Below are 27704 nucleotides of genomic sequence, written 5' to 3' on the forward strand. Positions count from 1 at the left end.
TCACCCAAATGTTGTGCTAAGACTAATGCTTTTCAGAAACAGTCTCATATATCCATGTATTCATCCAGTTAAGTACTGACTAGCATTAGAAAACAATTTGAATGGTATTTAGAACTAAGGCTGACATACCATTACGGGTTTTTGAGGACTTAAAGGATCCTCTTCAGCATTAATTTGATGATTTAGCTGTATCAATTATTTAATTTCAATATCACCACTAATTTCTTTATCTTACATTTACCTCAATTTCAAAGTTGTGTTGTTTAATCATTAGTGATTTTAATACTGCTTTCATTAGCTCAGCTTTAGTGATCTGTAATCTCAGTTTTGTTTTGGTTTACTGCTTGTAATAAGAATGTCTAAAATGAACAGTGAGTTAATTTGTTTCATTAGCTGACTCGCTGCAGAACCAGTGAGAACCTCTGTTGGCTCAGACCAGCCTACACAGAAAACTGTTAAGTGCTGTGCAGATTAACCCTTTGATTCTCATATGGAACAATAACTTCTTGGGGACTTTGTTGTTGATGTGTGTTTCATCTGCAGCAAAACCTCACTGGATCCAGACGATAAAAGATACTGAAGTTGCTGTAGAGGACACTTTATACTGGGATTGCAGAGCAAGTGGGAAGCCCAAACCATCATATAGGTGGCTGAAGAATGGAGACCAGCTGTCAATAGAGGTAATGTTCCGTTTTGAAAACATGATGCTATGTAAAATCAACAATACTTCATATGAGAATTCCCAAAAGTCCATGTAATTAGTCAAAAATATTTGAAACTGGTTTTCATGCATTTGTCAGGAGCATCCAGATGGAAACTTCAAAAGCTGCAACACCAGAAATACAAAACCAAATTATGTTGTACAGAAATATCCCAGCTAAAAGCAGATTCAAAAGTAACAATAGAACATAGAAATAAGTATGTAAGGAAAGACTGGAGAAGGAAGTTTAAAGTTATATGTTAAGAACCATAAATTAGGGATAGAGGACTTAAATGATTTTGTTGTACTTGCTATTAGCATTTTATTAAATGTAGTAAGAAAACATATTCAAACTTCTCAACAAAAAAAAGACAAAAATCCTAAAAGCCCATAGGGTCACCATTACTTGATGCAAAGAGTGAAATGCAAACAGCAGTGTAACATAGGTATTTCCTTTAATACAGTTGTTAAATTGAATTAATGTAAAGTAATATGTTTGGTGACAGGGAAAAGAGGTTTTACTTAGAAGGTGAGATACTTGGTCTCCCAGATTAGAAACACGGAAGTGTTCTGATGCCCACATTGATTTTTAAACCTCACTGCTTCATTGAGAAAACCGCCCAGTTTGGGTTATCAGGAATATAAACTATGAGCACTAGTCCATCGCAGGAAGGCATTTTGCCCTTGGCCAGTGCTCTGTGCTCAGTCTTAGCATTCACAGTTGAAGAAGGAGCGACTGCTCAAGTAAAATTCAGTGGATGGCCATGAAAAATTATCTAAGTACTGAAAAACATTTTTTATCCTTCAGAGTGTTATAGTTACATGCGCACTAAAAGGAATGGTAGTGTGTTGTGGACAGGTTAAATGAGGGAGTACAAAAATCTCATCTCAGTGATTTAAGGGCATTGTTACTGCATCATACAAAGTCACTGAGTTAATGTGCTTTCTTACCTCGTTAAGTACAGAAGTATCTTCTCTCATTCAGTCTTGCTATTTCTTCACTTTTGAGTATTGGCGGCCAGCCTTACAGCATGGTGTCAGTGCATAAGCGTGACTTACTCTGGAGGTATTTAAGGATTGTGAACTATAGGACTAAGTCTTTACAAGCCAGCACTGAGGAGACCTCACAAAAAGAGTTCTCTGTGTATAGCAGTCAGTTGTCTTTAGCTCCTTGACTGCAGTAATCCTTCGTTCTGGGTCTCCTTGATGAAAATCTGCTGGGCTTATTCTGCTTAGGTCCCCTTGTTCATGAACAAATCTTTTGTAAGGAAGAGTAAGAAGAGAAGCCTGGGATGCTAGAGAGAGGATCGAGAGATGGAGACACTTCCGCTTTGTGATTTTGTCCTCTTAAGTGGCAGAGCCTGTTGCACTAAACTGGGAAGGGGACCTGTCAAAGAAGGAGCTGAGCTGGGCTGTCCTGCTGCCCATAGATAGCTGGAGTCACCTTGCAGTGGGGCCAGCGCTAGGTACGTGCCTGCAGGGAAAGGCAGGGAGTGAGTACCATTGCATTAGGCCTGGTAAGCCAGGTCTCAATAAAAAAAAAAAATAATAATCAGAAAATGGTTTTGAGCAAATAGTTTGTTCCTTTGTCCATTATTGTTTCTCTGTTTTTCCCCAAAAGAGAAGATCCTTTGGTTTTGCCTTTGTCACTGGTTCCTTTTCTCATCAGTTTCTGCCACTCCATCCTTAGTCACTTCTTATGGCAATTCATATAGCTTTCCAAGAATAAGCAAGCTGAGAAGATCCCTATACTTTAGTAGCTTTGTCGGCTCTGAGGCACTTACATATGTGTCTTCCCTCTAATGACTGTTGGAATGTTTTCTACATAGTATTACAGAGAGCTCACTAGCAAATAGCACGTGTAAATCGTATGAAATGCCAGTGCCATCTGTATAGTTTGGATGCTCGGGTCTGTCATGAGGAGCCTAGTATGATTTTGTCCACATTTCTGGGGAAATGCAAAGGTATTTGAGTTTGCAAAGCCTCTGTGAAATGAGCAGGTTTGAAGAACTGATTTCATACACTGTGTTGCCAGGTCTCTCTATTTGGTCACTGTTGCCATACCATGATGCAGTTGTGTCATTTATTTTAGAACAGCTTTCATGCTTATGCTGTTTCATTTACCCCATTTATTGTATTTATGCTGTCCTATTTATATTTCTTACTTATTTTAAAAATTTCACAGTAAACGTATCATCAATAAAGATATTTTTCTTAATATTCAGGGAAGGATCCAAATTGAAAATGGTGCACTTACAATATCAAATCTAAATCTGACAGATTCTGGCAGATACCAATGCATAGCTGAAAATAAACATGGTGTCATCTATTCAAGTGCAGAGCTCAGGGTTGTAGGTAAGATTTTCTTTTTTTCACTAAAACACAAACTTCATGCTCCCTCTCCACACCCCCTCCACCTGTCTCATATTCCACCCGGTCATGATCTCAAATTTAGCCCACTCAGATGCTATCACTGAAATAAACATTTTTGTCGACTTAGTATCTTTATTTGCAGTGCCGAGGAGTTGACTCATCTGCTTCCAGAGGATTTGCAGTCCAATCATTCATTGCTTTAAAACAGAACACAGCTAAATTATTCATTAGGGGAAGAGCAGAGATGGGGGCCTGGACTCGGGCCCGAAGATTGAAATGGCTCACGTGGTGCGGAGGCAGCACTGGCTCCGCACATCACTCAGCTGCACTCACCTTCTGCACAGCAGCTCTAGTGCTCCCCGGGGAGCCCTGCCACTTAAAAGCAATAGGCAGCTCTTGTATGCAGCCTTTCTTGATCAAGGGGACATGGGGTTGTCATTCAGTCATTCAAATGGCATGTGCTTGAGTGTAAAATAGTGGCAACCGTTTGTCTGAGGGAAATGCTGCACTTGTGACTGCCTTATGCACTCATTTGCTTGTGCAATTTCCACCTCCAGCGCAGGCTGATTTCAAAACTAAGCCTGGAAGTGCAGTGTGATTTGGGACAGGAGTGACTTTCTGTTGCTGAGGTTACAGTCCATCAGCAGACTGCTCCTTCAGCCTTGGTCTCCTGAATTGCCTTCTGAAGTTTGCTGTTGGTATAGGTAGAAGCCATGTTCCTTTTCTTAACTATGAGTTAATGAAAACTATACCCACTTGGAATGAGCTGCGCTGTAATTTTATGTCATCTAACATATTCGATCTGACATGCGTTCTCACACAAAACTAGAAGCCAAGCAGTTCCTTAAGTTTTTATGAGACTGCTGGTGTTGACTGCCCTCCCTGGACTTAAACAAATCATGCACACTCACACTCAGCAAAGCGTAAAGTCAGGCATGTGCTTACCACTCCTGGGGTTCACTGAGTTTCAGCTCAGGTGAAGTCAGTGTGATCTGTGCACGCTTCGTTAGGTGACGTACTCTGCACAGCTGAGACCTTTGTGCTAGTGTAAGGAGAGAAATGCCGATTTGTCCAGTAGACCTGTTTGAACTAACTAATCCATGTTTTTAATTATGTTTGGAATCTGAGAAATGTTGTGTAAGTGCTAAATAGTATCATTAACATAATTAAAGGTGCTTTATTTCACTATTACTCTCCCCTCTGTTTTAGCTTCTGCTCCAGATTTTTCCAAGAATCCAATGAAGAAACTGATCCAGGTACAAATAGGCAGCACAGTTGATTTTGAATGCAAACCCAAAGCTTCCCCTAAGGCCAGATGCTCCTGGAAGAAGGGAGGTGAGCAGCTACAGGAAAATGAAAGGTATTGAGTTACATTGGTTTATTTGCTTTGATCATACATAAAGCTTCTTTATGTCTTTTTATGCAATAGTGTCATCTGTAGATCCAAATAGTTGTGAAGTCTTTCTGAAGTCTGTCTAGCTGGGGGGGGTGGTTTGATGACTTTTGAATTGTCGTCGTATCTGAGCACTGAGAGTGCATGTATATTGCTTTCTTTAAGTTCAAGGGCTAGATTTTATTTTCAGCTTAATGCAGAGTTTGGTCTGAGTTAGACAACCAGGTACTGACAGAAAACTGGAAAGGCAAAGCCTATAAAACAATACTAAAATTAGCCTTCACTAAAATACTCTGAAAATTCTGGCAAGGAGGCAGGTGAGGAATATTACAGCCATGGTGATAATGTGGCTGGGAGGGGAGTGGGGAAAGAAAAAGTAAGTTAGTAATTGGGAGGTCCAGAACTGCAGATGAAAACAGGAAAAGAAAATGAAAATACACTTTCTGGTTCTTTTCAAGGAACCACGAACTTTATCTACCAATGGTAACATATGTCACCACTGCTTTGCTGTTTACGTGATAGTGAATGTGTTTTGGTGTTAGTAATTCTCAGTGGAGAATTTGTGATTCACCTATATCCCTAGCTATTGATTTCTGCCAACGCATAAGTGTTTTTTTCCAGCAGCAACCATTAAAGCATTATTGAATTAGTCATAAGGTAAAATTGCACAAGTCTGCTGATTAAACTGTATAATCAAACCATACAGAAGTGTACCTCTCCGTGCTCTGGAGCAGCCATCTCTCCAGCATTGGGGATTACTGCCTTTGCAAGCTTTCGGGTTTACATTTCAACATTAGCATAGGCTGAGAGTTTCAGGTAGTGAACTGGGACAGGAAGAAAACTCCTTGGATGAAAGGTGTAATTAAGATAGTTACATATCTGATTTAGCATGAAACTAAGAAGTTTGATACTTGGGACATTCCAGCTGCACCACTTCAGCAGTTTGTACAAGCTGTAAAAATTCAGAGGAGCAGAATAACTGTTTGGGAGTTTAGTCTGCCCTGAGGCCAGCCTTTCTGCAGTGAGTTGCTGGAGAATCTTTGCTAGACACAGGAACAGCCACCGAAAGCCACAGGGTTTCCCTGGGAGCAGTGAGGACAGGATGACTGTGAGTGTGCCTCTTGAAATGCTCTGGTACACCCTGTACTTAGCAGGATAATTCAGGAGCAGTGGTAGCACCGAAGTGTGCAAAAATCCAGACATGAGACTGGGGAAAGTGAATACTTTGTTTTTGAAGGATTGCCATGGCAGCCTGTTGTGATTTCGTAAATGTATCCCTACTCCTGTAGGACTTCGTGTTAGGTTGTAAAAAGCTTCACTTACCGTCGGGAAGCTATTTCTGAACCAGGTGAAATTCTTCTAGCTCACTTCCTGTAACACACGATATCATGGGGTTTTTTTTGAAACTTCTAAATGCAGAAGACGGTAGGAGATAGATCAGAACTTTTGGAGGCTGCAGCTGGGACCGTTGTGTGCTCCGTCGTAATGTTAGAGCTCTCCCCTTGTACCCAAAAAGGTTTGGGCACTTGCTGTCATCTTGATCTGTGCAGCCTTGGCTCTTTTCTTTTCAGGGACTACAATAGTTTTCATATGTTCTCGTATTCAGTGTTGTCAATGTGCCAGTCTGGCAGGCGATTTGGTATCTATTGTTCTGGAGCTTGACACGGTACCACGGACTCGCTAGCTGGCTGCATTCCTACAAGCCAGCAAGCAAAAAGCTCCTTCAAAATAACACTAGTTGGTTTTTCTTCCTATGTGAAGCCTCCCATCATCTTAAAACAATATAATACCATATTGATAAGTCAGTCTGTAACACAGGGCCACAATGATCTCTAAAACTGATGTGAAACCTGTTGCTTTTTACTGATTCTCAGTTGTCCTTATTCGCTTTTGTAAAGCGTGTGCATAAATGCAGAGCACCTGATTTTCTCCATTTAGGAAAAATCCTAATTTTTGTCCCCACACCTTTTCCATAAGAAGGTGGGCAGGAAGAATGGTATCCTTCCCATTCCTGCCTGTCTCTTCTCTTATTGGAGCTGCCTATCCTCGGCCTTCAGCTAACGTATAGGTTCAGACTGTGGTAGCCAAAGCTGCCAGGCATGCCTGGACCTTGCAAGGCTCCACACATGTCCAGGGGAAGAGCTTTTCAGCCACAGCTTGTCCCTTGCTTTGTGAGCTTTCTGTCTGGACGGGCATCGGATCTGGTTTTAGTGGTTGCTTTGGATCGCCCTGCAAAGCAGTACCTACCGATTGTGTTTGTGGTGATAGTGCCAGGCTAAAGAAAGTAATTTCAGTTTCTGAAAATGTATTGAGCATACACGATGCTGCCTGTTTAGATTTACGAACATAAATTACGGCTTTTAGTTCAGCAAAGTGCAGGTATTTCCAAAATACGGCCCAAGTCTCTCCTAGTGTATTTTTGACAGCACACTGAACATGGCTTACAGGAGAAAAGTAGTAACAACCCAATAATCCTGAATTAATCTAAATGAAGTACAGTCACCTTCAGAGAAAAGCAGAAACGCAACTCTTTGCAGAAGGCAGTGGACTTCATTACTGCCTTCTATGAATAATTGCAATTCATGAATTTCTTGCAGTTCTACAATTCTTGCAATTCAGGAAAGGGTTTCCAATTAGCAGTGCATTTTTCAACCATTAACGACCTTTCTAATGGTGAAGTCTGTTGGGGAGGGTGTATTTTTTAATTGCAGGAAAAGGGAGGAATTGGTTCCTAAAAGGGGTAATGCTGGCCACAGGGGTCCAGCATGCAGTTTACCTAGGAGAGGTAGGGGAGGCAGAATGAGCTTAATTACATTTGAGGCTCAGACGTACAGCAGGGTTCAGGCTCGCAGAGCACTCCTCAGGAGAGACAAGGGTGTGAGAACGGGGACAGAGACGGAGACTCCCCTCTCTCAATTTCCATGTGCTTGTAAAGAGCAAGCAGGGTCTTCGCACAGTGCAGCATGTCAGCTCCTGCAAGGGAGCAGCTCTTGCACTGCATCCCACTGGAGCACCTCTGGCTGTGAGAGAGTTGGGGTTGCTCAGCCTGGAGAAGAGGTCTCCAGGGAGACTTGATAGCACCTCCCAGTACCTAAAGGGGGCACAAGAAGGCTGGAGAGGGACTTTGTAAAAAGGCAGATAGTGACAGGACAAGGGGGAATGGCTTTAAACTGAAAGAGGGTGGACTTAGATTAGGGACTAGGAAGAAATTCTTTATCATGGGGGTGGCACAGGTAGCCCCGAGAAGCTGTGGGTGCCCCATCCCTAGAGGTGTTCAAGGCCAGGTTGGATGGGGCTTGGAGCAGCCTGGGCTGGTGGAGGGTGTCCCTGCCCAGGGCAGGGGGGTGGTACTGGAGGATCTTGCAGGTCCCTTCCAACCCACACCATTCTAGGACTTTGTGTATAGTTTCCCAAGTTCATTTGTCCTTAAATAATTAAAACCATATTATTGTTGGGTTTGGTAGGTGTGCTTGTGGCGTAATGGAGTCAGACAGCGTTGTTCGATAACGGCAGCACTGCAGTGTTTTGTTTGTCATGTAAACATACACAGCTGTGATAGCATGTTCTCTTCTGAGGATGTGCCAGCCCGTTCCTCCAGCACTCTGGTGGAGGCACCATGGTTAGACCATGGTAGTTTGGGCTGTACCTGAGCTGGGAAGGCTTTCTGTCATAAGAAGACTTCAGTTTTTCTGGAGGTACTGACCACGTTACTTTAGTAAAGCCTGAAAGAGTTTATTTTGATGGCACTGTTGCTTGTACTCTTAATTTATTTTTAAATGGTGCTGCATTTTCAGTATGTGGAAGATTTGGATAATGACTCAGTAAATTTTAATTAAATGAGCTGAATATGATATGTCTTGTGGAGGGAAGAAAATATAATTCAAAATGGATTCATGAGCTCTGGGCTGAGAAATTGCTCAACATTGTATAGTTTTGCTTCTTGTTAGTTTTGCAAAATATGTGGGGTTTTAATTTTTTTATTTTAAGAATATCTTGAATAAAGAGAGCTAGACAGTAGACAGCACTGGAATGCAGAGAGAAGTGAAAGCGTAGGATTCACTGCAGAACATGCGGAAGTAAAGACAGAAAATGGGAATTAAATTAATTGGGTGCTGAAGGAAGAAATTCTTCCCACCAGAATGCAGTTTTGGACCTTTGAAATAAATAATTTTGGGTGACGTAGCGAGAATAATAATCAAGAATTAGCAAGAATTCTTGGGTCTTTAATGACTGCCAGATCAGGTACTGAGGGTATCTGATTGTGGCATGGGTCAGTTTTCACCCCATATGATGTTTACAGTGCACACCACCACACCGGGAGCAAGCAGCTTGTGCTTACTCAGGCTGTTCTTTGCCAACCATCTCATATTATAAGGCCTTTAAAAAATTTCACTAAAGTATATTTTGTCTGCAGTCATTAAGCCACAACTAGGTTTTGTTTATTCAAAATTAATCTGCAGCAGCTTTTGCTGATAGCAGACCATAGCCCCCAGGGTCTCCAGGTAGAGAGCGCAGAGGGTGCGAACCATAGTTGCCTTCCTGTACGTTCTTCTGTGTTGAGGAGCTGGCCTAGGCCACCTCTGTCTCCACGTGGATGAACTTTTGGTTTTATCTTCCAGAAAAGGAAGATTAGATGTTCAACCAAGGTTACATGCACTTAATGCTAGTTTAACTCATCAAAAACAGAAGACATACTAAAATATGCTGCAACCTAGATAACCCCTTTAAAGATTTCATTGAACGTTTTATGTATGTATATGATTTTTAATTGATATATAGCACTAGACAGTTGCTGCTTGTTGGCTGTAGTGGGTCCTGTGCTTCTGGCTCAAATGCCTGCCTGGAAACAGTTTAATACAAAGGATTTTGAGCTCATGCGGAGCAGCATTTCACCTGTAAACAAATCTGCTTTTATTTACCAAGACTAGAAAAAGATGAAAAGATGCTGCAAACTTTACCTTCCCTAAACGTAATTTCAGTGCAATTCTCTTAAAAACCCTCCAGTTTAGCATCTTTAATTGGGGCAAAGTGATGTCAAATCAAGGGGGAAAGAAAAGAGGAGAAATATTTCCTGATAAAATGTTCCATGATTCTTAGAAGTATCAGTAACTAGTTTTATCTTTGCTCCAGTTTGAATTAAGTATTTTTATTTCATTTTGCATTACGGTTTGAAATGCTGTGATGTGGAAAGGAATGCATTTACTTACCAGTACTTCAGTAGAAGTTGGTTTGGGTGTTTTTTTTTTTTCTTCTGGCTTTCTTGTTAATTAATCTAGTTTAATTTAGTTGGAATTTGATTGATATATAAAAAGGCAGTTTTGACCTACTTTTCCACTGTTGCTTTGCACAGAAGTGTTATGAACTGGAAAGCAGCGTGTTTGTGTTTATTATCATACCAATGAGGATCTAAAAGAGTTGGCTTTTGTGCTGAATAATCTGACAAATAAAAAAGGCAGTGATTATTTAGTTTGATTATGTCTGTTATTTTAGTAATAAAGCATTGTCACAGAAAGATGAACAAATTTGCATTCATTAACAGTTTCATTAATGACACCAAGTTTCAAGTGGCAGCCTTGTGGTCTTGGATCCTGAGGCTTATTTGTCCATTCATTGTGTATGTGGTTGCACTGCACCAACAATCCAGTTTAACAGGCATTTAGTGAGTAAGGTAATAGTATATAAATCTACAGATAATACTGTCCCAGTTCTGTAAGGAAGTAGGTATGGGGACAGTAAATGCAGAATAGCTTGAATAGTCTTACATTACAGATACTGAACTTGGCAGATCTTGGACTGGCATCCTGGAGCAGCACTTGCCCTCTAGTCCCAAATAATGTTTGTCTCAATATCTGTAAATGTGAAAATTTGTTGCAGTTTGTAACAGTAGTAATTATAATTTATCAGTATGAGAAGTACATGCACTCATTTCACAGTTGGATTTCTCCATGGTCACTTATGACTAAGGTAACTAATACCAAATTATAATGTCATGAATAAAACCTGGCATACTGGGCAGAATTAATGGAGACTATAGTGGCAAATATATCTGCAAGATCTGTAATGGCAAATACATGCTGCCAGTTTGGGTGGGAGAGAAAGACTCTCCATAGATTTACCAGCATCGTAAAGTCTCTTAAGTCAGGACCCCTGAAGTCCTGTAGTTGGTTAATCCTCTACCCCATTCTGTTGACCTCAGCCAAAGAGCCATGGGCATGAGTTAAGACGTTCGGCTGTTGTAGGTTGGTTTAGTCATCCATTTGACTGCTGGAAATAAAAGGGGGGTTGTTTTTTTTCTCAGGAGTTAGCGAGAAATTATGATTTTGTCAATGAGGTTTCGACGCATCCTATATCAATCTCTAGTTTTGCAAATGAATACGTGCCAAAGCATTGCTCCACCAGTTATCCCTGCTTTACAGGGCTAAAAGTTTGTGCCATTTGCCAGTGCGTCAAAAGTGTGCAGACTGTTGAAAATGGAAATCACTTTGAAAATTGCTGGCCTTCAGCAAAATGTATTGGAAAAACACTGGTAGATAAAGGGTACGCCAAAGGATGTGTTGGGGTTTTTTTTGTTAGAGATTTAGATTGCTTACTGGCAGCGGGCCAGCTGTAGTACATTTATCACAGTGTGAGAATATCTAATAATTTTAAGTATACTAAAAGCTTCAGTTTGTCTAATGTTTCACCATTTCAGGGTAGAGCTATTTATGGGTTTAGTGTTTTCATAGGCTCTGCGCTGCATTTACTGTTTTGTAATTGAAAAAGTAAAGTGTTTCTCTTTTTAATTTACCAGTAAAGATTTTATTTTGACAATAATTTTTTTCTAGACTCAGTTTGTTGGTTTTGGTTTTTTTTAATTCTGGGAAAAAAACTTCATTCTTAATTATATCTTGGTTTTAATAAGCCTATTGCTTGATTATTTTAGGCAAGCTAGACTTCCAGATAGCTCAGAGCACTGTAAATGTGATTTGTTTTAATTAAACAATAGACATTTTCTGGTTTATACCCTGATCCTACTTTTTCCTTTGTTTGATCTCAGGCTTTGTCAACACTGTTTTTAGTTGGTTTTGCATTTTTTCTACCAGAAAGTGCTTTAAAGCAGATGATACAATACAAACCTTTGCAAAATACACAGATAGCTAGAAAATCCAACAAATCAATAGCTTGCTTGCAACCATAATTGATATGTTTTAACACCTTTTATTGATGTCATTATAATTACTTAGAAAATGTATTAATCATGTCTGTAACACATTTAAAATATCTTTAAATCATATGGTAAGATTTAATTGCTTATACTTGCTCCACCTAATATAAAAGTGCAGCCAAGTATTTGGAATTTTTCAAAACAAGTTAATAAGCCTCAGGGAGGTCAGCTCTACTGACATTGATGAAGCACATCCTCCTTATGAATATGCTTCAAACATCACCATGTTGGCTTAGGTACCTCAGTATTCTTTGGAAGATTCCAGAGATGGTTACTTCCAAATGTAAACTGATTAAACTGTCAATCTGTTTATAACTTTTTCTCCCCAAATAAGGTGCTTTTGTCTGTCGTTCTAACAGGGTGACTCGTTATCTGTTGTAATTTGCATCTGTTCATTTCATTATGGTGTCCCCTTTCCAAAGAAAAAGTATCTCAGCTACAGCACTGAGTGTTGCAACACCTTTTTTTAAGGAAAAAGAAAATGCAATTCAAAATAATTAAGAAACTAGAAGTTGTGCTTGTTTCTTGAGTACGCTTCATTGTAAAGAGCAGTGCAGTTGTGGAAGGAATCTAGTGCCTCCAGACATTTAAAATGCAGTCTCCGTGTGGCCTCGAGGATTAGGTGAACTTGCTTTTAAGGGGAAGGAGAAGCCTAACCTCAGAGCCATTGCAGAGTCCCACCGCCACAGTCTGCGGTTCGTGCACATGGTTTTGGAGCATCAGAGGAGTTAAGGGTAAAGGACAAGATCAGCGAACACATCAAACTCCAGAGTCGCGTTCTGCTGCCCTGATTTACCAGCTTAATTATTCACAGATTCAGCTGTTTGTTTTTTTTTTAAATACCATTGTAACACTGTATTATTTATAATATAAATCACCATAAGTAATTAATGACAGTGCAGTTGACTGACGCATATACCTTTTAGGAGCCAACTTTTTTTTTTTGGCATTGTGATTGAATCGAAGGCGGTGTGTTCCCCAGGTGCTTTCGCCCTGCCTGCCTTCAATCCTAGAGGTCTCCACAGGCTTGTCCTGCAGCCAGCGCTGCACTCGAGCTCGCATTGTCCTTCATCAGCTATGGTAGTGTGTGGGGAACGTCACATGGAGAAGTGGTCACGCTGAGCTGTTGTTACAGTGTGTGAATGCCAGAAGAAGAAGGAACCTGTTTGTTTTTTTTAAGTGAGCATCCTGCTTGCTTCGTGCCTGGGAGAAGTTCTGGGAAGAGAGGCAGTGATCCCAGTCCCACCTGACCACAGCAGGCTTCCCCATCTCCTTTTTGTAATGTGTATTCAGCGGTACAGAACTGAATCTCAGTTGGGACAAATGATGGAGATCCGTTGATGCTAATTTGCCTCAAGGATGTTGAAGAGAGCAGCAGGGGTGCGTATTTAATTAAATTTGTGCTGAATAATGAAGCAGGTTAATAATTAAGTACATGCAAGTGAGAAGACCAAATCCTCATGACTCTTCTGAGAAAGGGAAGATAGCAATGTTAAGTTTCATGACATTTGCTGCCTTCTCAGCTGATACTTGCTGTCAGAACTGTGTAAGACTCCAACTAATATGGTTAGAGGTTTGCCTGGAGTGTTAATGTTGTTTGCTGTTCTGTTGATTCTGTGTAGTTAGATGTGGGTGTTTGAGGCATTTCTAAAATACCTTCTCAGTAAGGTGCCTAGGGAACCGACAGAACAGCCTTGCTGCGATTCCTTTGGTGCCTTTGAAATAGATCGATGGGATCTGAGAGAGAAGCTCTGCAGTTCTTTTGACATAGGTGTATCAGGAAATGTTTACTATTTTGTTAATTATTCTGGACTTTCTTATATATGTTAGTTATATAGCTGCTCGAGGTTATCTGAGGAAGACTTGGCAGAAGACCCTGCATGTAAGGGTGTGACGGGTGGGAGGACTAGAAACAGGGAAGGAGGGAGTCAAATTAGCCTTACCTTTACATCCCTCCAGTGCTTTTGTCTAGGATGTCATCTCTGCTGTTGGGATGCTGGTGCTCTTCTGTCTGTATCAGTACTGCAGGTCTTCTGTCCACGGCTTTCACAAGCATCTTCCTGGTTTGTTCCATGCTGCCTGTCCGTTAGGCGTGACTCTCACTAGTGGAGTTTGTGTGAGGTGGAGGGAATTTTCTTTCCTTCAGGTCCTTCTATAAAGCATGCCTCTGCCACGTCTGCAGGCCACCTGCTCAGCATAGGTGATAAACTGAGACAGAAGTCTGCAACAGTGGGAAGTCACAGTTTGCTTTCTAAACAAGTACTGGGGTTATACTTGTGTGGGCTGAATCCTGCTCCAGAGAGTCAGTTGTGCAATTGAGCTCTCGACTTCACCGCAGGCGGTGGTAGGCTTGTGTCTGCGAATCCTGAAAAGTGCCAAATGCAGATTGTTGATGAAAAATCATATTGCATCATCCTAATAATGACATAGAGCTATTTCAGAGTTACCATGCAAGACTGCATGAGGTAAGCAACATAATACAGTTGAAAACTATTCTAATTTCAATTGGTGCAGCTGAAAAAGATGGAGTTAACATGGGATTTCTCTGTCACACACACAAAATACGTATCTTAAACATTGGTTCTACCGGTATCCAAAATGGTGAGTGATACACAGATGGGTTCAAATTTGTTGCATATTTTCAGTGTATGGCCACAAAATTTTCAGACAGTGCGTTGGTGCTGTTTGATATATTACGGTAACAGTATGAGTATTAAAGCATTTTGTCTACAATGCTGCAACTTGTAAAATCTCTTTATGTTTTGTTAGAGTCACGTTATTAAAGGATGGAGGACTAAGAATAGCCAATGTGACTAAAGCTGATGCTGGAAGCTACACGTGCCTGGCAACAAACCAGTTTGGAACAGCCAGCGGCTCAACAAACTTAATAGTTACAGGTAGGTGCGCTGGAACAGCGGATCAGCTGTGGGGTGGTGTAAACTGAATTGCAAACTCCGCAACAGAGGTCTGGCATGATGTGGGAGTCCGAGTTTGCTTATTGAAAAAATATTTAACGTGGTGGACAGTAAAGAGTGAGAGAAGTTACATAGTTCACAACATATAAAGATAAAAGTGTATTTGTTATAAATCTATTGAGACTAAAGAGACTGAGGGATTTTGTCTTTGACAAAGAAATTTCTTAGATGTGAGGGAGTTCTGACTACTTTCCTCCCTTCTCTCGCTTACCTAAATACTAAATAGTGCAATTATGCATTTGAGTTCAGGGTTGTTTTTTTTTTTAATTTCTTGAGGAAAATAACCCATGGCAATCAAAATATTTCAAGTAGTTGTATATTCCAGTCCAAAATCTGTTAGCCCTAAGGAACTGTGTGCTGTTTGCTTATGGAAAAAGATGTGGTAGAAACTTCAGCTGCAGGAGTGTGCAGGGACTCCGTGGTCAGTAAAATACAGTCTTTCAGAAGCGAGCTGCATGCATAATGGTTGTTAAGAGGGGCTTGTGCCCCCTCCTAGAAGTCATCTATTACTACTTGCTATCCAAGACGCTGGATTAAAAGGACCAGTAGACTGTGAAGTTTTATCTGAAGAATATCTTCTTTCATGATACTTTTTTTTAAAGATTGGACTATATGAAAGATTTTCCAAACTCAGAGTTATCTAATATCCTACTGCATTACATATCCTGTATATCTCAGAGATCCAAACAGAATTATTTTTTTCAGTGAATTAACAGCTTCACATTTTCCATCTGTGCTTCTAAATGATTCATGTCCCTTTATTTCCAAATAACAGAATTATATACAAAGGATTTCTAGAATTGTTTTAAATTTACAGTATCTGGAGTACTTGAAATTTTTCTCCTTTAATGTGATTCTGGAATAACAAGCAGCTGTTCTTAATGACGTTATTTATGTTCCATATGATATATGGACCCAAATATCCAATGTGGATTTCCTCTAGTTTCCAGATTTTATTAGCTCCTTCTCTGACTCCTAATCTTCCAGTGGCTGCTGCTACAGCTGCCTGCCTCAGAACACGAGTGTTATTGCTGAGACCCACACACGCTTTTTAATGGTAATTTCATTGCTGTGGGTTGCAGTGCATTTAGCTTTGTAAAGTATATTGGCCTGTACACAGCAGGTTAAAATTTCTCTTTCCAGTGTTGAGTAGCTCCTGCTGGTAAATGTGCAAGAGGACACGATGCTCCGAGAGGGGTCGAGCAGCAGCATTTACAGTCCAGATGCATAATTTGAAGTGACTGTCATTAATCAGATTTGAAGAACGTGGTAGAATATTAGTAGCAAGCAAAGCTCAGCAATACAGGAATCCAATAACTGATATTTCTGCCCTCAACAGAGCCAACAAGGATTACTTTGGCACCTTCCAACATGGATGTCACGGTGGGAGAAAGTGTCGTCTTGCCGTGCCAGGTTCAGCATGATCCTATCCTGGACATCAGCTTCACCTGGTATTTCAATGGAACACTCACAGATTTCAAGAAGGATGCTTCTCATTTTGAGAAGGTTGGAGGGGTAAGTTGCAAACACCTTCTCTTTGCCTTATAGATATACACAGCACAGCCAGGCTTACTTTGTTTCTTTCTTCAACGTGGTAAAACATAGGATGCTGCTTCTCTTTTGGGCCTGTAGAATTTTCTTTACGTTGGAGGGAAATCATTCATTGAGTTAGCTACCTGCCCATAGCTCCTTGTTCAGACACCTTGTATTTTAGACCTGAAGTATTTTAAGTTCTGTTTCTGCATCTGGCCCCACGTGATTTTCCCCAAGATCACATGAAACACAGCAATGACAGATTAACGAACTTGACGCAGACCTTGTGAGCTTCAGCCTAAAGCTGAACAAAACCACCACATCTTTCCTTATTTTTCCTGCACTTGCATCTCTAGTGTATCCCTCAACGTTCTGCCTGAGCATCCTTGGGTGAGAAGCTGTTTTATCTCATTAAATAGTTCCGATGCAGGATGCAGAAATACTGCCAGGTTGGAAGAGGGGGCAGGCATGGTGACATTAATGGTTTTTACAGTATAACCTAATCAAAATGTGAAAAATAAAGCGTTAAGACAGATGAAGGAAGTATCGAGAGAATTAAATCAATTACAGCCAAAGGTCTTATTACAGTGCAGGCCGTGGCCAAGTGATAACAAAAGCAGCAGCTGAGCGTCAGCATGGAGCTGGCCATTATAAGCCTTCATAAAGTTTCCTTTCACATATTCTTGCATGGTCTCCTGCTCTAGAGCAGTAGCTGTGGGTTAGACACTACTACCTGTGAAACTGAAATTTCAGCACCTAACTTTCTTCTTTTGGCCTGTAAAAGCTCGAAAGATTTAGCATTTAATCAGTAGGCACCAAACACACAGAGCATTCTGCAGTTTGCAATTGATTAAATATAAGTACATGTGGAGATTATGAGATTTCCTTGTAGGAGCCATGAGATATTCATATATCATGTACATTTTCACAGAAATGTTTTGAGAATTACAAACTGCCCATCTGTCATGCTGTAATGGGAATGCTCCGATTTCATAGCCTGTTACCTTCCAGTATTGCTACATGGACTTTATTTATTTAGTCATATTTCCCCCCAGCTGTACTTTGGCTGTATATACAAATAATATTAGAAAGGAAAGGTTAAAAACATACCAAAACCTGAAACTGACAGTTTTACTGGTTCAATTAAGGCTTCATAAACTGATTGGAAAATGCAGCATTTTTTCTCATTAAAAATTCCAGCTTTTTGCTAAAACAAACACAGGCATGATTACAAATCAAAGCCTTGTCTAGGAGTCTTTTTTTTTTTTTTTTTTTCTTTGAGGAAAAAACATTAACAAGCAGTTGTTCACAAAAAATTCTCAGTCGGTGCTGAAGAAAAATCCAGGGTGAATATTGCGTAACTTGGAACTCTGAATCTAGAACATTTTCCTGTGAAATTTATCATAAGGGACAGAATTAGGGGTTTTTATGGAATATAGACATTTAGGGTTTGGGGTTTTTTAAACTCTTAATTGCGTAAAGAGGGATTGTGAAGCTTGTTAGTAGAAAACTTCATAGGTTGCCAAGAGATGCATGAAAACATTTTATGCACTTGTATCGCATTAAGGTCAGTGGAGTAATTTCATCTGGAGTTACGTGCGGGTCATGGCACGTAAATAAGCATAAATACGCTCTAAGCCTTCCAGTAGTTGCAGTGTGTATTTGTCAAACGAAAATATCTGTGCAAAAATAACTTCAGCTTTCTTGGTCGTAAACATGGCAAAAGGAAAATAATGTTTCACTGGATAGATTTCTGTGTAGTGATGTCTTGGAAGTTCCTGTCATGCATGCCTGAGGTCTCCAACGTGTGGTAGTTAGTGGGAATGTTATGGGATCACCACCTGGTCTTCCAGATGGTTATAAAAATACAGGATGTAACACTGTGTTACTGCTCCATTTTTATTTTTTTTTTTAATTTTTTTGTGATTTATACAAAGAGTATGGCAAACCAAGCAGATTCCAAAATTTTGAACAGACTGTCTCTAAACTGTTCGGGGTGTCACCTTGTAGAGCCCAGCAATGGCTGAGGTTGTTAGGAAAAGCAATTTCAGCAGCTGTTCGTACTGCGTGGCCTGCCCTTTATTTTATTCTGTGTAGTGTGGAGAAAGGACGGTGATCTTACTGTCACCTGGACTTGTCCATGCTGACAAAGATTTAATCTGACGAGGCGAGAATGTGGATGCTACTGATGGTCTGTGGAGCCATGGGAGGTGAGGGTGCCCTCCTACACTGGAGCTTTTTGCTGCTGCAGGTTTCTGTGTTTTCCCTAGTACTTTGGGATTCTTTCCCAGATATCCACAAATAATTTAAATCCAGTGTTAATATTTTGGTGGATTTCATTTCAAGTAAAATTCTGTTTGACAGTCCCCTTTGTCGAGATGTTTTAAATTTAGTTTGCTAAAACAAGTTTTGTTTAGAACATGATTTGCTTGTGAGCATGCATTGCTGTTGTCGGTCATTGCCTGAATATCCTACTTCCAATCATGTAGGTTGAGTTTTAGATTGTCTTCAACTCAACTTTTAATGTACTGTAGGCAATCAGCACTGAATTGTCCTGCAAATGCTTACATCTGTGCTCTCACAGAAGAGTAGGCATTGTGTTTTACACACAGGGATGGGAATCAGGCAGAATTGTTTTCAGCTTGTGTTGAACAAAGAAGCGGGACATTGTAATGCTGAAATAATGGGTGTGACTGTGAAACAAAGAAAAATAATGGAACTGTTGGAAAGGTTGGTAATTTTTTTTCCTAAGACTAAAATAAACTCCAGAATCATCTCTTCCCCTTTCTCCCAAACTGCTGCACACCCAAGAATTAGTCATGTGGCCAGAGTAGCTGAAAATACCCACAAAATAGTGTTCGGTCCTCAAATGGAATGCTGCTGCTTCAGTTGTTTTTTTTTTTAAATAAAAACTTTTAAAAATGGAAATCTGACAAACATTTTTCACCTCAAAAATATGATGTGAACAGGGTTAAAGCCATAATTCAGCTGACACGAAGAGAATTTTTCAAGTGTTGCTGGCTACCAAAGGTTTAGTATCAAGTTCTCTACTCAGTAATGTAGAAAACAAATAGTATACAGGAGCCCTAAGGTGATAACGAAGTTAGAGTAATCACTCAAGTTTTAGGTATGTTTCCCTTGATCCACGTGGTCAACTGCTTGCTATGATGTTAGCAAGACCAGTGGGGAAATAAAATGACCAAAGATTAGATACTCAGTGAAGAACAAAGAATAGAACGTAGACTTGTAAAATGGGGAGTTTAGCAGAAATGTACAACCTTGCAATAACCTGCAGAATAGACCAAATCCAGCTTCGTCATTTAGACATTTGTCCTCCTTAAAACCCTGCGATAACTAGACTTACAAATTTTGTCTAGAAGTCAAATCGGTTAATGGCCATAGAAAGCTGGGGTTTTTTTCTTCCTTAGGGCTTTGAGACAAATGGTTGGTCACAGGGCGCTGACTTTCTCCATGGTTCCTAATAGCAGTCAGGAGGTACGTTCCCAGTACGAGCTAACCATGTTGCAGTTCCTTCTCCTGTAGAAGAGGGACACTACCTCATGTTTATTAGGAAAATGCTTACAGACAATTACTATGGAGCAGCTGATGGGTAATAACTTGCTACCCTGCAGGCTGTCTGCCAATGCAATTTTTGAGCCACTTTTTATCTCCCAACAGTTTTGGGTGATTTCTTTTCCATTTAAAAATACAATCTTGATAGTAAATTACAAGGTGGTACATTTATGTTAATAAGAACTTCATATTTCAACAGAGTGCATCAGGAGATTTAATGATCAGAAACATCCAGCTGAAACATAGTGGAAAATATGTTTGTATGGTGAAGACAGAAGTGGATAGCGTAGCATCTGCAGCGGACCTTATCGTACGAGGTAAATTTCAGCTTCAGTTACCATGAGTCATATTTTCTAACTTTTTTATATTGTAGATGACAGAAACAACTGATGTTGTAGATTACAAAACCAATTTGTTATTGCAGTATGTGGTGAATGACTGTGACTTGAATTATGTCATTCTGCCTTGCAGTTAGGGAGAATTACAGCTCAGTTTTTGGATGAAGCCTAATTTTTCCCAGAGGAATTAAGAGCTGGGGGATATAATATTGACTGCACATCTTTTCTCACTGACAGTCCTTCAAGTCACTGATGAGAGGGAACTCTGAACTGGCAGCTGTGAGCGAGTCAGAGCCTAGGAGAGGCTTTGTCCTAGGGACATGCTGGAAGTTTAAAGCATGTAATGCAGGCTTACTCCTTTTAATTCGAAGCAGGGATGCTCACAGTTAAGCCAGAACTGCAGCTCTCTTTGCTGGTGATACAGCTACATTTATTGTGAGAGAAAAGCTTTCATTTAAGAAAGCACATGATGTGAGCAACACTCATTCAATGTATTTTAAAATACGCCAGATACTTTATAATTGTCAATGTAATGTTACTAATTTCACCCCCCTTTGCTGGTGCAGATGAGACAAAGCCCGGCATTTTTGCCAGGTGCCCAGGACCAGGATTTTCCAACAGGCAGCAGCAAGCTCGCCTGACTGAGTTGCTGTTCAGATGTTGTGCTGAAAAATTGCTACAGTGCATTGTACAGTAAAACAGCTGTAGGTAACAAATTGGCAGGCTAGTGAGATGTGTTAGTAGATTAAAGAGGACATTGACGACTAAAGTAAAAGGCATTGGAAAGATAGAGGATCATGCTGAATAAAGGTTCTTGGAAAAAAAAACAAAACCCTGTCGTCTGTGCTGCAGTTCAGAGTATTTCAGAATCAGATTATCAGAGTTAAGTTTAGTGAATATAAAACAGTAATTACAAGTGTTCTTATTCCAGGCTGAATTGTTTCCTTCCTCCCACAGCGCTGATAAAATGGGAATCCATACTGCTACGTTAGTGGTTTCCAGAGCACTGGCTTTACAAAACACAGTGTATTTTTCAATCTGATTCTAGGCTCACCTGGGCCCCCTGAACATGTGAAAGTGGATGAAATAACTGATACCACAGCTCAGATCTCCTGGCAAGAAGGCACGGATAATCACAGCCCAGTAACCACTTACACCATACAAGCAAGAACACCTTTTTCAGTTGGCTGGCAGCGAGTTACAACAGGTAAACCACAATTCTTGGTACAGCCTCTGTTGAAACGTTTTTGGCCAGGGACACCATGTTCTAAGTTTCCTTTTTTTTTTCCCCCTTTATTTCTAATAGTTCCAGATGTGATTGATGGAAAAACATTCACAACCACAGTAGTGGATTTAAATCCTTGGGTTGAATATGAATTTCGTGTAGTTGCCAGTAACAAAATAGGAGGTGGAGAACCTAGTTTACCCTCAGAAAAAGTAAGAACTGAAGAGGCAGGTTAGTGGGTTCTTCTATTTGTTTTTAATTCAAGAATCTTGAACCGAAAAGGGAGCATTCTTATCCTTCGCTCTTTGCAAACAAGCTTGGAATTGCCATTGAATGTAAAACTTATAACTAGTCTGTTTACGATTTTTCTGCTTAGCCGTGGGACAGTTTGTATTGCTTCTGTGCTGTTCAGCAATGCATAACATCTAAATATGTTTAAACTGTATTTAGTATGCCAGAGCCTGTCAGTTCAGGCAGTGCTGCAAAGTCTGAAGGTATTAACGGATGGAAAGAAGTTAATTTTGACAGGGTGATTTCATTCCTAGCGTTTGATCCGTGTACACCTTCCGTGTAACAAGCATGTGGCTCAGAACGCATCAGTTAAAACCCCAGGAGTTTACTTGGAGTAAGGCCATTGCCCACTACATCTGCATAAGTTAACCCTATTAAAAAACTGAAGCATGCTTCCCATTTTTAGAAGTTCATAGGCAGTAGCATACACGTCGTAGGCTGCGAGCTGGTGAGGTTCTTGAAGTGCTCAGAAAAACCTCAGCTTGCCCCAATGATGGAAAGCAGCAAGGTGACTGCAGGACAGGGCTGGGGCTTTGCAGGACTGCCCACCCTGCCTCGAAAGCACGTACCTTGATTGGCAAAAGCAATATAAATGCAGCCAGGTCAGCTTCGGAGCATGAGGTTAAAGTTAGGTGATTGTCATCTCTTGTATCTTCATGGTGTAGACAGCTCTACATTTCCTTTTCACAGTTCCCGAAATTCCCCCATCTGAAGTCAGTGGGGGAGGAGGCAGCAGGTCTGAACTGGTCATAACATGGGATGTAAGTTTTCTGGCAGTTTTCTTCACAGAATGATCATTTTCATTCAAACGCATAAAAGATGAATTTCCCTGGCTCCAGCAGCTTCTCATCTAGGATGTCTGTGTGCTTGGTCACATGCTGTCACGTGAGCTGTGCATGTTTGCCTTCCCTTTCATGTGTCGCTGTGCTAGGTGGCAATCAGTGGGCAGTGCAGTTAGTTGGTCCGAGATTATTTCTGCATTCGAACAAATGTTAACGCTAAAAGGGGCAGGAGGGCGGGGGAAGGGGTATCACTTAAAGGTTGAGCTGAAGAATTATGCTTTTCAGTGCAAATTTGCAGTTCTTGCTTTCCTATCATTAACTCTGGATGCATGTGCTAGCCAAAAGAAACAATCAGATAATGCATTATATATCCACTTTTTAATGAGGTAAAAAAATGTTAACATTCTATTGACTACTCTGTGTGGTTATCTAATGATAATCACATCAGAGGAGGGTGTAAGCCACTGCACAAAGGCAGTATTGTGCTCTATAATTTTGTAATTAGATTTTATGAACCGTGGATTGCGAAATCAAAAAAAAAAGTATTTACTGAAGTATCTTAAAACAGTATACTTAGCGGAAAACAAGGAATATATCTGAAAGTTGTTCTTTTCTTGAAGTACAAACCTTAAAGTAGGTTCAAAGGAACACACTTTGTTCTTCTGTGCCAGAGTTAATTTGCTGATGGAAAGATCCCAAGTGCAGTACCAGAATCGTGTACATTAGGCTGTCAGTACCTCCTCCCTGCAAAACGTGTCCAGTGCTGCATGTAGCATCACGGACTTTGTCGTCTGCTGCTTTTCTCACAGCCCATCCCTGAAGAATTACAAAACGGAGAAGGATTTGGCTATGTTGTTGCTTTCCGCCCCTTTGGCACCACAACATGGATACAGACTGTCGTCACCTCTCCTGACACACCAAGATACGTCTTCAGGAATGAAAGCATCTTGCCCTTTTCACCATATGAAGTCAAAGTTGGTGTCTATAACAATAAAGGAGAAGGGCCATTTAGTTCAGTAACCACAGTTTTTTCAGCTGAAGAAGGTATGTGATTGAGTTACCTCCAGATAGTAAACATGAGATGTTTCATCAGAGAATATTGCAACACCTACTAGAAAGGAGATCGCTGTGAATGTGGACGTGCTTATTTCCATAGTCGGCAGTGCTGCTGATCATCTCTCATTTATTGCTTTCCGAATACAGAGCCTAGCATAGCACCCTCCGGCGTGTCTGCGACAAGTCTGTCATCCTCGGTCATTGAGGTCTCCTGGATGGCCATTCCATGGAAGATGAGTAGTGGAAGGTTACTGGGCTACGAGGTAAGCTCATTTAAAATACGCTCCCATTTGTAAAGGGCCATGAGCCAGAAGGGTCATGCAGGCTGCAGGACAGCAGCGTGGAATTACCACGTATCTTGCTTTTTTTCTGCCCCACCTACACCCAGAAGAAGAATATTATCTTCCAAGTTTCTCTGAAAACAAAGAGCACAGAATGAAACTGTGGTTTGCTTCCTGTGCTGGTAGTCATGTGTCTGTCTGACAGTATTTTCAAACTGACATTTTCTCAGAATTACATTTACTTCCAAAGAAACTATTTTATAAGGTACATTTGTCTGAGTTTAACTTCTTTACTTTTTACGTGAAGTAATGGTTTTCCTCTTGTCATTTTTTAATTCAAGCAAGATCTAGTATTTCAGTTTCCTTTTTCCTACAATCACATTAAAAAGAGCAGCAAGCCTGAAAAGCAGATGGGTAAGAATTATTTATTATTTTTAACACAGTAAACATATTTTTGAAACTTTAACGTATTTCTACCTTTTTCAGCTGAGGGAAAAACTGCACTTCAAGGAGTCAGATGCAGTGTCTTGGGTGAACAGTCCTTTTCATGCAAGATTTTAAATGGTTGTGGTTTATATTTACTAGGTTAGGTACTGGAACAACGGTGAAAAAGAAGAATCTTCAAACAGAGTAAAAGCTGCAGGGAATGAGACATCAGTAAGAATAACAGGTTTGAAGAGCAACTTGGCATACTACACAGCTGTCCGTGCTTACAACAGTGCTGGAGCAGGTCCCTTCAGTGCCACAGTAAATGCTACCACGAAAAAGACACGTAAGTATCTTGAATTTAAAGTGGGGAGGGACATAATGGTCTGTTAGCATTTGCAGGGAAGTGAAAACTAGGCACGTTACTGGGAATCGCAGTATGCACGAGTGACCCAGATTTTCCTACAGGACTGGAGGAGTGAGTTACACAGGTAGACTGAGTGCAGGTCTGCCCTTCCTACCCTCTGCTGCCTCAGTAAAACACAGCTATGCCAGTGCAGCTGAAGATAGGTATCTAATTTCTGCACAAAACCTTTATTATTCTTCTAGTGACAGGAAGAACTTGAGAAGAAAAATTTCTGTTATTTGGAAGGAAAAAAACAGAGACTTGTTGAATATTTTCAGGGTTATATAACGTATTTGTAAGTTCTGTAGAACATGGCTTTTGAAGTGCGGTGATCCTCATACAGTTCATGCAAAACAATCTTTCATGTCCATTGTTTTCTCTTGAAAAAATTGCACAAGAGGCCACTTTACTATTAAGGAGAAATTAAGCTGGATAACAGATTGTCAAAGGCCACACTAATTTTTCTACTAACAGAAATATTTTTAGTGTGCTCTTGCATTGTAACACAACTCAGAACCGGGGTCATCAGTCTTGAAGTATTTCTTTCACACTTGCAAGAATGTACAATTAAATCTGTCTGAAAGGTCAGATTCCCTGGCATAGTCGATAACATCCTTTACCAAAAGCAGTCACATCATCAATATTACAAAATAAGCTAGTTTATCAGAAATGATTGTATGCAAAAATTAGTGTCACCGTCACTTACTGAACCAACTCGGATAAAATTTGCTGGAGTTCAGCTACTTGGATGCATAGTTGCTGTGCATCAACTGCTCTGAAGTAACTCCCTGTCTGTAACCTGTACCTGACGTGATAAATAGTTTTCTCTAATTAACCATCTTTGCGACTACTGGCTGCTGACTAGAGCTTGTGGCAGCCTGGCCAGCTCAGTGATTTTTTCAGTCCTGTTCTAGTGACCACCTGCCTTTGGGATGTGAGTGAGAACTGGGCAAGGACCTCATCCCACTGATTTGAACCGGATCTGCATCAGAGCCTTAGTCAGGATCACTGCTATTTCAAATAACTATAAAAAGAAAAATGAATTGCATTATGTCCATGTGTCTTGCTGGTGAATAAAGAGAGCAAAAACACTGCAGTACAGCATAAAGTCAATCTGAAGGATTTTGCTAACTACTAGTTGAATTGACCAAGGCACATAATTCTCTGTACTGCTGCACTAGAAACTGATTTTTCATTCAAATGTGTAAATTTTAATCAAGCCCTATTTCTACCTTAGCTCGAATATTTTTGATTGGTGTGTCTTTTCACTGCAAAGGATTTCTGTGCACATCGCATTTACGTTCACCCACATGACCTACAAGAGACTTCTTAGTAACTACTAGCTGTAACAAGAAATACAAATACTTAAGTTCAGTTGGCAGTATATTTCAAGACTGAAAATTCTTTGCCTTTGACTATTAAAGTATCTTTGCTTTATATTTTAAACTATTCATGTTCATAGACCAAAATAACAAGTGTAATTTTGTTTTATAAAATACTGCTATATAAAATGGTGAATAACTGGGGAAGTTATATAAGTTTAATAAGGCAAGTTGTTACAATTATTTCATATCTTGAACGTCTTAAAATACAACCAAATGTCCTGTCCATTGGTTCTAATTCAGAGAAGTACCAGTATGTCTCTGCGAAATCAGTGTAGCTCTTTGCACACTTAGCACTGGACACGTGCTTATGTGATGTGGCGGTTCAGGATCTGACCTATTACAAATCAAGTTTTGCAGTTCTGAACATGGAAGATTACTGGAGGTTTTGGTATCTGAAGTGATTTGGAGCTGAATCACTTCTATAACTCAACTGATAGATAAAGGCTTACAGTTTTTGTATATAATTACTCCTTTTTTTAGATGTCATATTAATATTTTGTGGATTTAAAAGAATGACTCATTTCTTTTGAAATTTAGCTTTAATATCTCAGTGTGAAAACTATTCATATATGCTGTAATACTTAATTCTCAGGAGTAAAATAATCTCTTACATTTACAAAAAGTAGCTATTAGCGCATCAGGTTAAATCCTATTTAGTATATACAACCAGGCAAACACTGCCAAAGAAATACCTGTGAGTGGTTGTTCGACTCGAGAATAATTCTTTTAAGTCTTGCTCCTACATTTTTGTGTCTGCTTTAAGAAGTATAATCAGGTGGGGTTTGATCTGACTGCTCATGGAAAGAAGGTAGGGAGCTACCTGCATGAAAGAGTTTAAAAATAAGAGGAGAAAAAAACCACATCAACATTCCTGTGCGTGTGCTTAAAACCACTGTCAGTGTTCAGTACTGGAACCTTCAGCTTCAAAGCATAGCATGGTCCACCTAAGCAGCAGTTGCCTCCACTAGGTGACAGCAGCAGTAAATTGTTTTCCTTAACACATTTAGAAAAGATTTTAATCATTGATTGTGTCACTGCATGACCCATTTCTGGGAAACCAATTTGAGGCATCTTAAGAGGTTTGTACATACCTTCGCCTTCCCTGGAACCTTGGCAGTTTCAAGGTATATTAAAAGCATACAGCTCCTTTTGAAAAAAAAAAACCAGTCTCAGATTGTTAAGGAGCAAAACCACCCAATGATTTACTTGTCCAAAGCCCACTGTTGTTCCAGCTGCAGATACAGAAAGGGTACAAACTGCATTTCAAAGTCACCATTCGAGTTAAAAGAACAACAAAAAAACCCCATCAAATATTTTTACATTACAGAGATGTTAAAGTAAATCAGCATACATAGATTTGGATATTCACTAAGGCTGTATCTAAAAAACAATCTATTAGAAACTATTTGCTTATTCTTGGCAATATACTAAAACCAGAAATTGTTAACGTCATTGCTTTCATTAAGGTTTGTTCTAATTGGCCACCCACGTCCTAAGACGTCAGCTCGTGCCTGGCTGTATTTGATGAAGGTCCATCAACAGATAATGCAACTTCAGAAATACCATTTACGTGCCATCTATTTTTCCTTCCTTCTGTTTTTCAAATTTAGTCTCCGAGCCATGCAGTGTACAAACAACAAGGCTGCATTTGAGTTGCTTTTGCATCTGACATGTAGTGACAGTCAGTTACCTGAATTTCTTACTGTAGAATTAATTTAACTGGCATTAGTGATTTAAGTCGTGCTTTTATTATTTATTTGAAG

At 40.0% G+C, this 27704-nt stretch overlaps 1 protein-coding gene and 1 long non-coding RNA gene across 3 annotated transcripts in view; one reads left to right on the forward strand and one right to left on the reverse strand.

Moving 5' to 3' along the window:
• CNTN3 (contactin 3) overlaps positions 1 to 27704 on the forward strand; it is a 107398-nt gene that overhangs the window by 76795 nt on the left and 2899 nt on the right. Inside the window, exons 7-18 of one of the 2 annotated variants that reach the window (XM_056337641.1) lie at positions 544 to 680; positions 2926 to 3055; positions 4283 to 4433; positions 14440 to 14567; positions 15985 to 16160; positions 19951 to 20068; positions 21138 to 21296; positions 21396 to 21545; positions 22296 to 22366; positions 23197 to 23431; positions 23591 to 23706; positions 24310 to 24496. In XM_056337641.1, the coding sequence (XP_056193616.1) occupies positions 544 to 680; positions 2926 to 3055; positions 4283 to 4433; positions 14440 to 14567; positions 15985 to 16160; positions 19951 to 20068; positions 21138 to 21296; positions 21396 to 21545; positions 22296 to 22366; positions 23197 to 23431; positions 23591 to 23706; positions 24310 to 24496 (1758 nt within the window). The remainder of the gene's footprint in view (positions 1 to 543; positions 681 to 2925; positions 3056 to 4282; positions 4434 to 14439; positions 14568 to 15984; positions 16161 to 19950; positions 20069 to 21137; positions 21297 to 21395; positions 21546 to 22295; positions 22367 to 23196; positions 23432 to 23590; positions 23707 to 24309; positions 24497 to 27704) is intronic. The other variant, XM_056337642.1, reaches the window with a different exon arrangement.
• On the reverse strand, positions 675 to 27698 carry LOC130148734 (uncharacterized). Its single transcript, XR_008821654.1, has 6 exons — positions 27033 to 27698; positions 24202 to 24361; positions 13614 to 14035; positions 4019 to 4115; positions 1652 to 2174; positions 675 to 826 (listed from the first exon to the last, which is right to left on the reverse strand). It is a non-coding gene; the product is annotated as an uncharacterized LOC130148734 (long non-coding RNA).

This window comes from Falco biarmicus, chromosome 4 (genome assembly GCF_023638135.1).
Source record: "Falco biarmicus isolate bFalBia1 chromosome 4, bFalBia1.pri, whole genome shotgun sequence".
Classification (NCBI taxonomy): domain Eukaryota; kingdom Metazoa; phylum Chordata; class Aves; order Falconiformes; family Falconidae; genus Falco; species Falco biarmicus.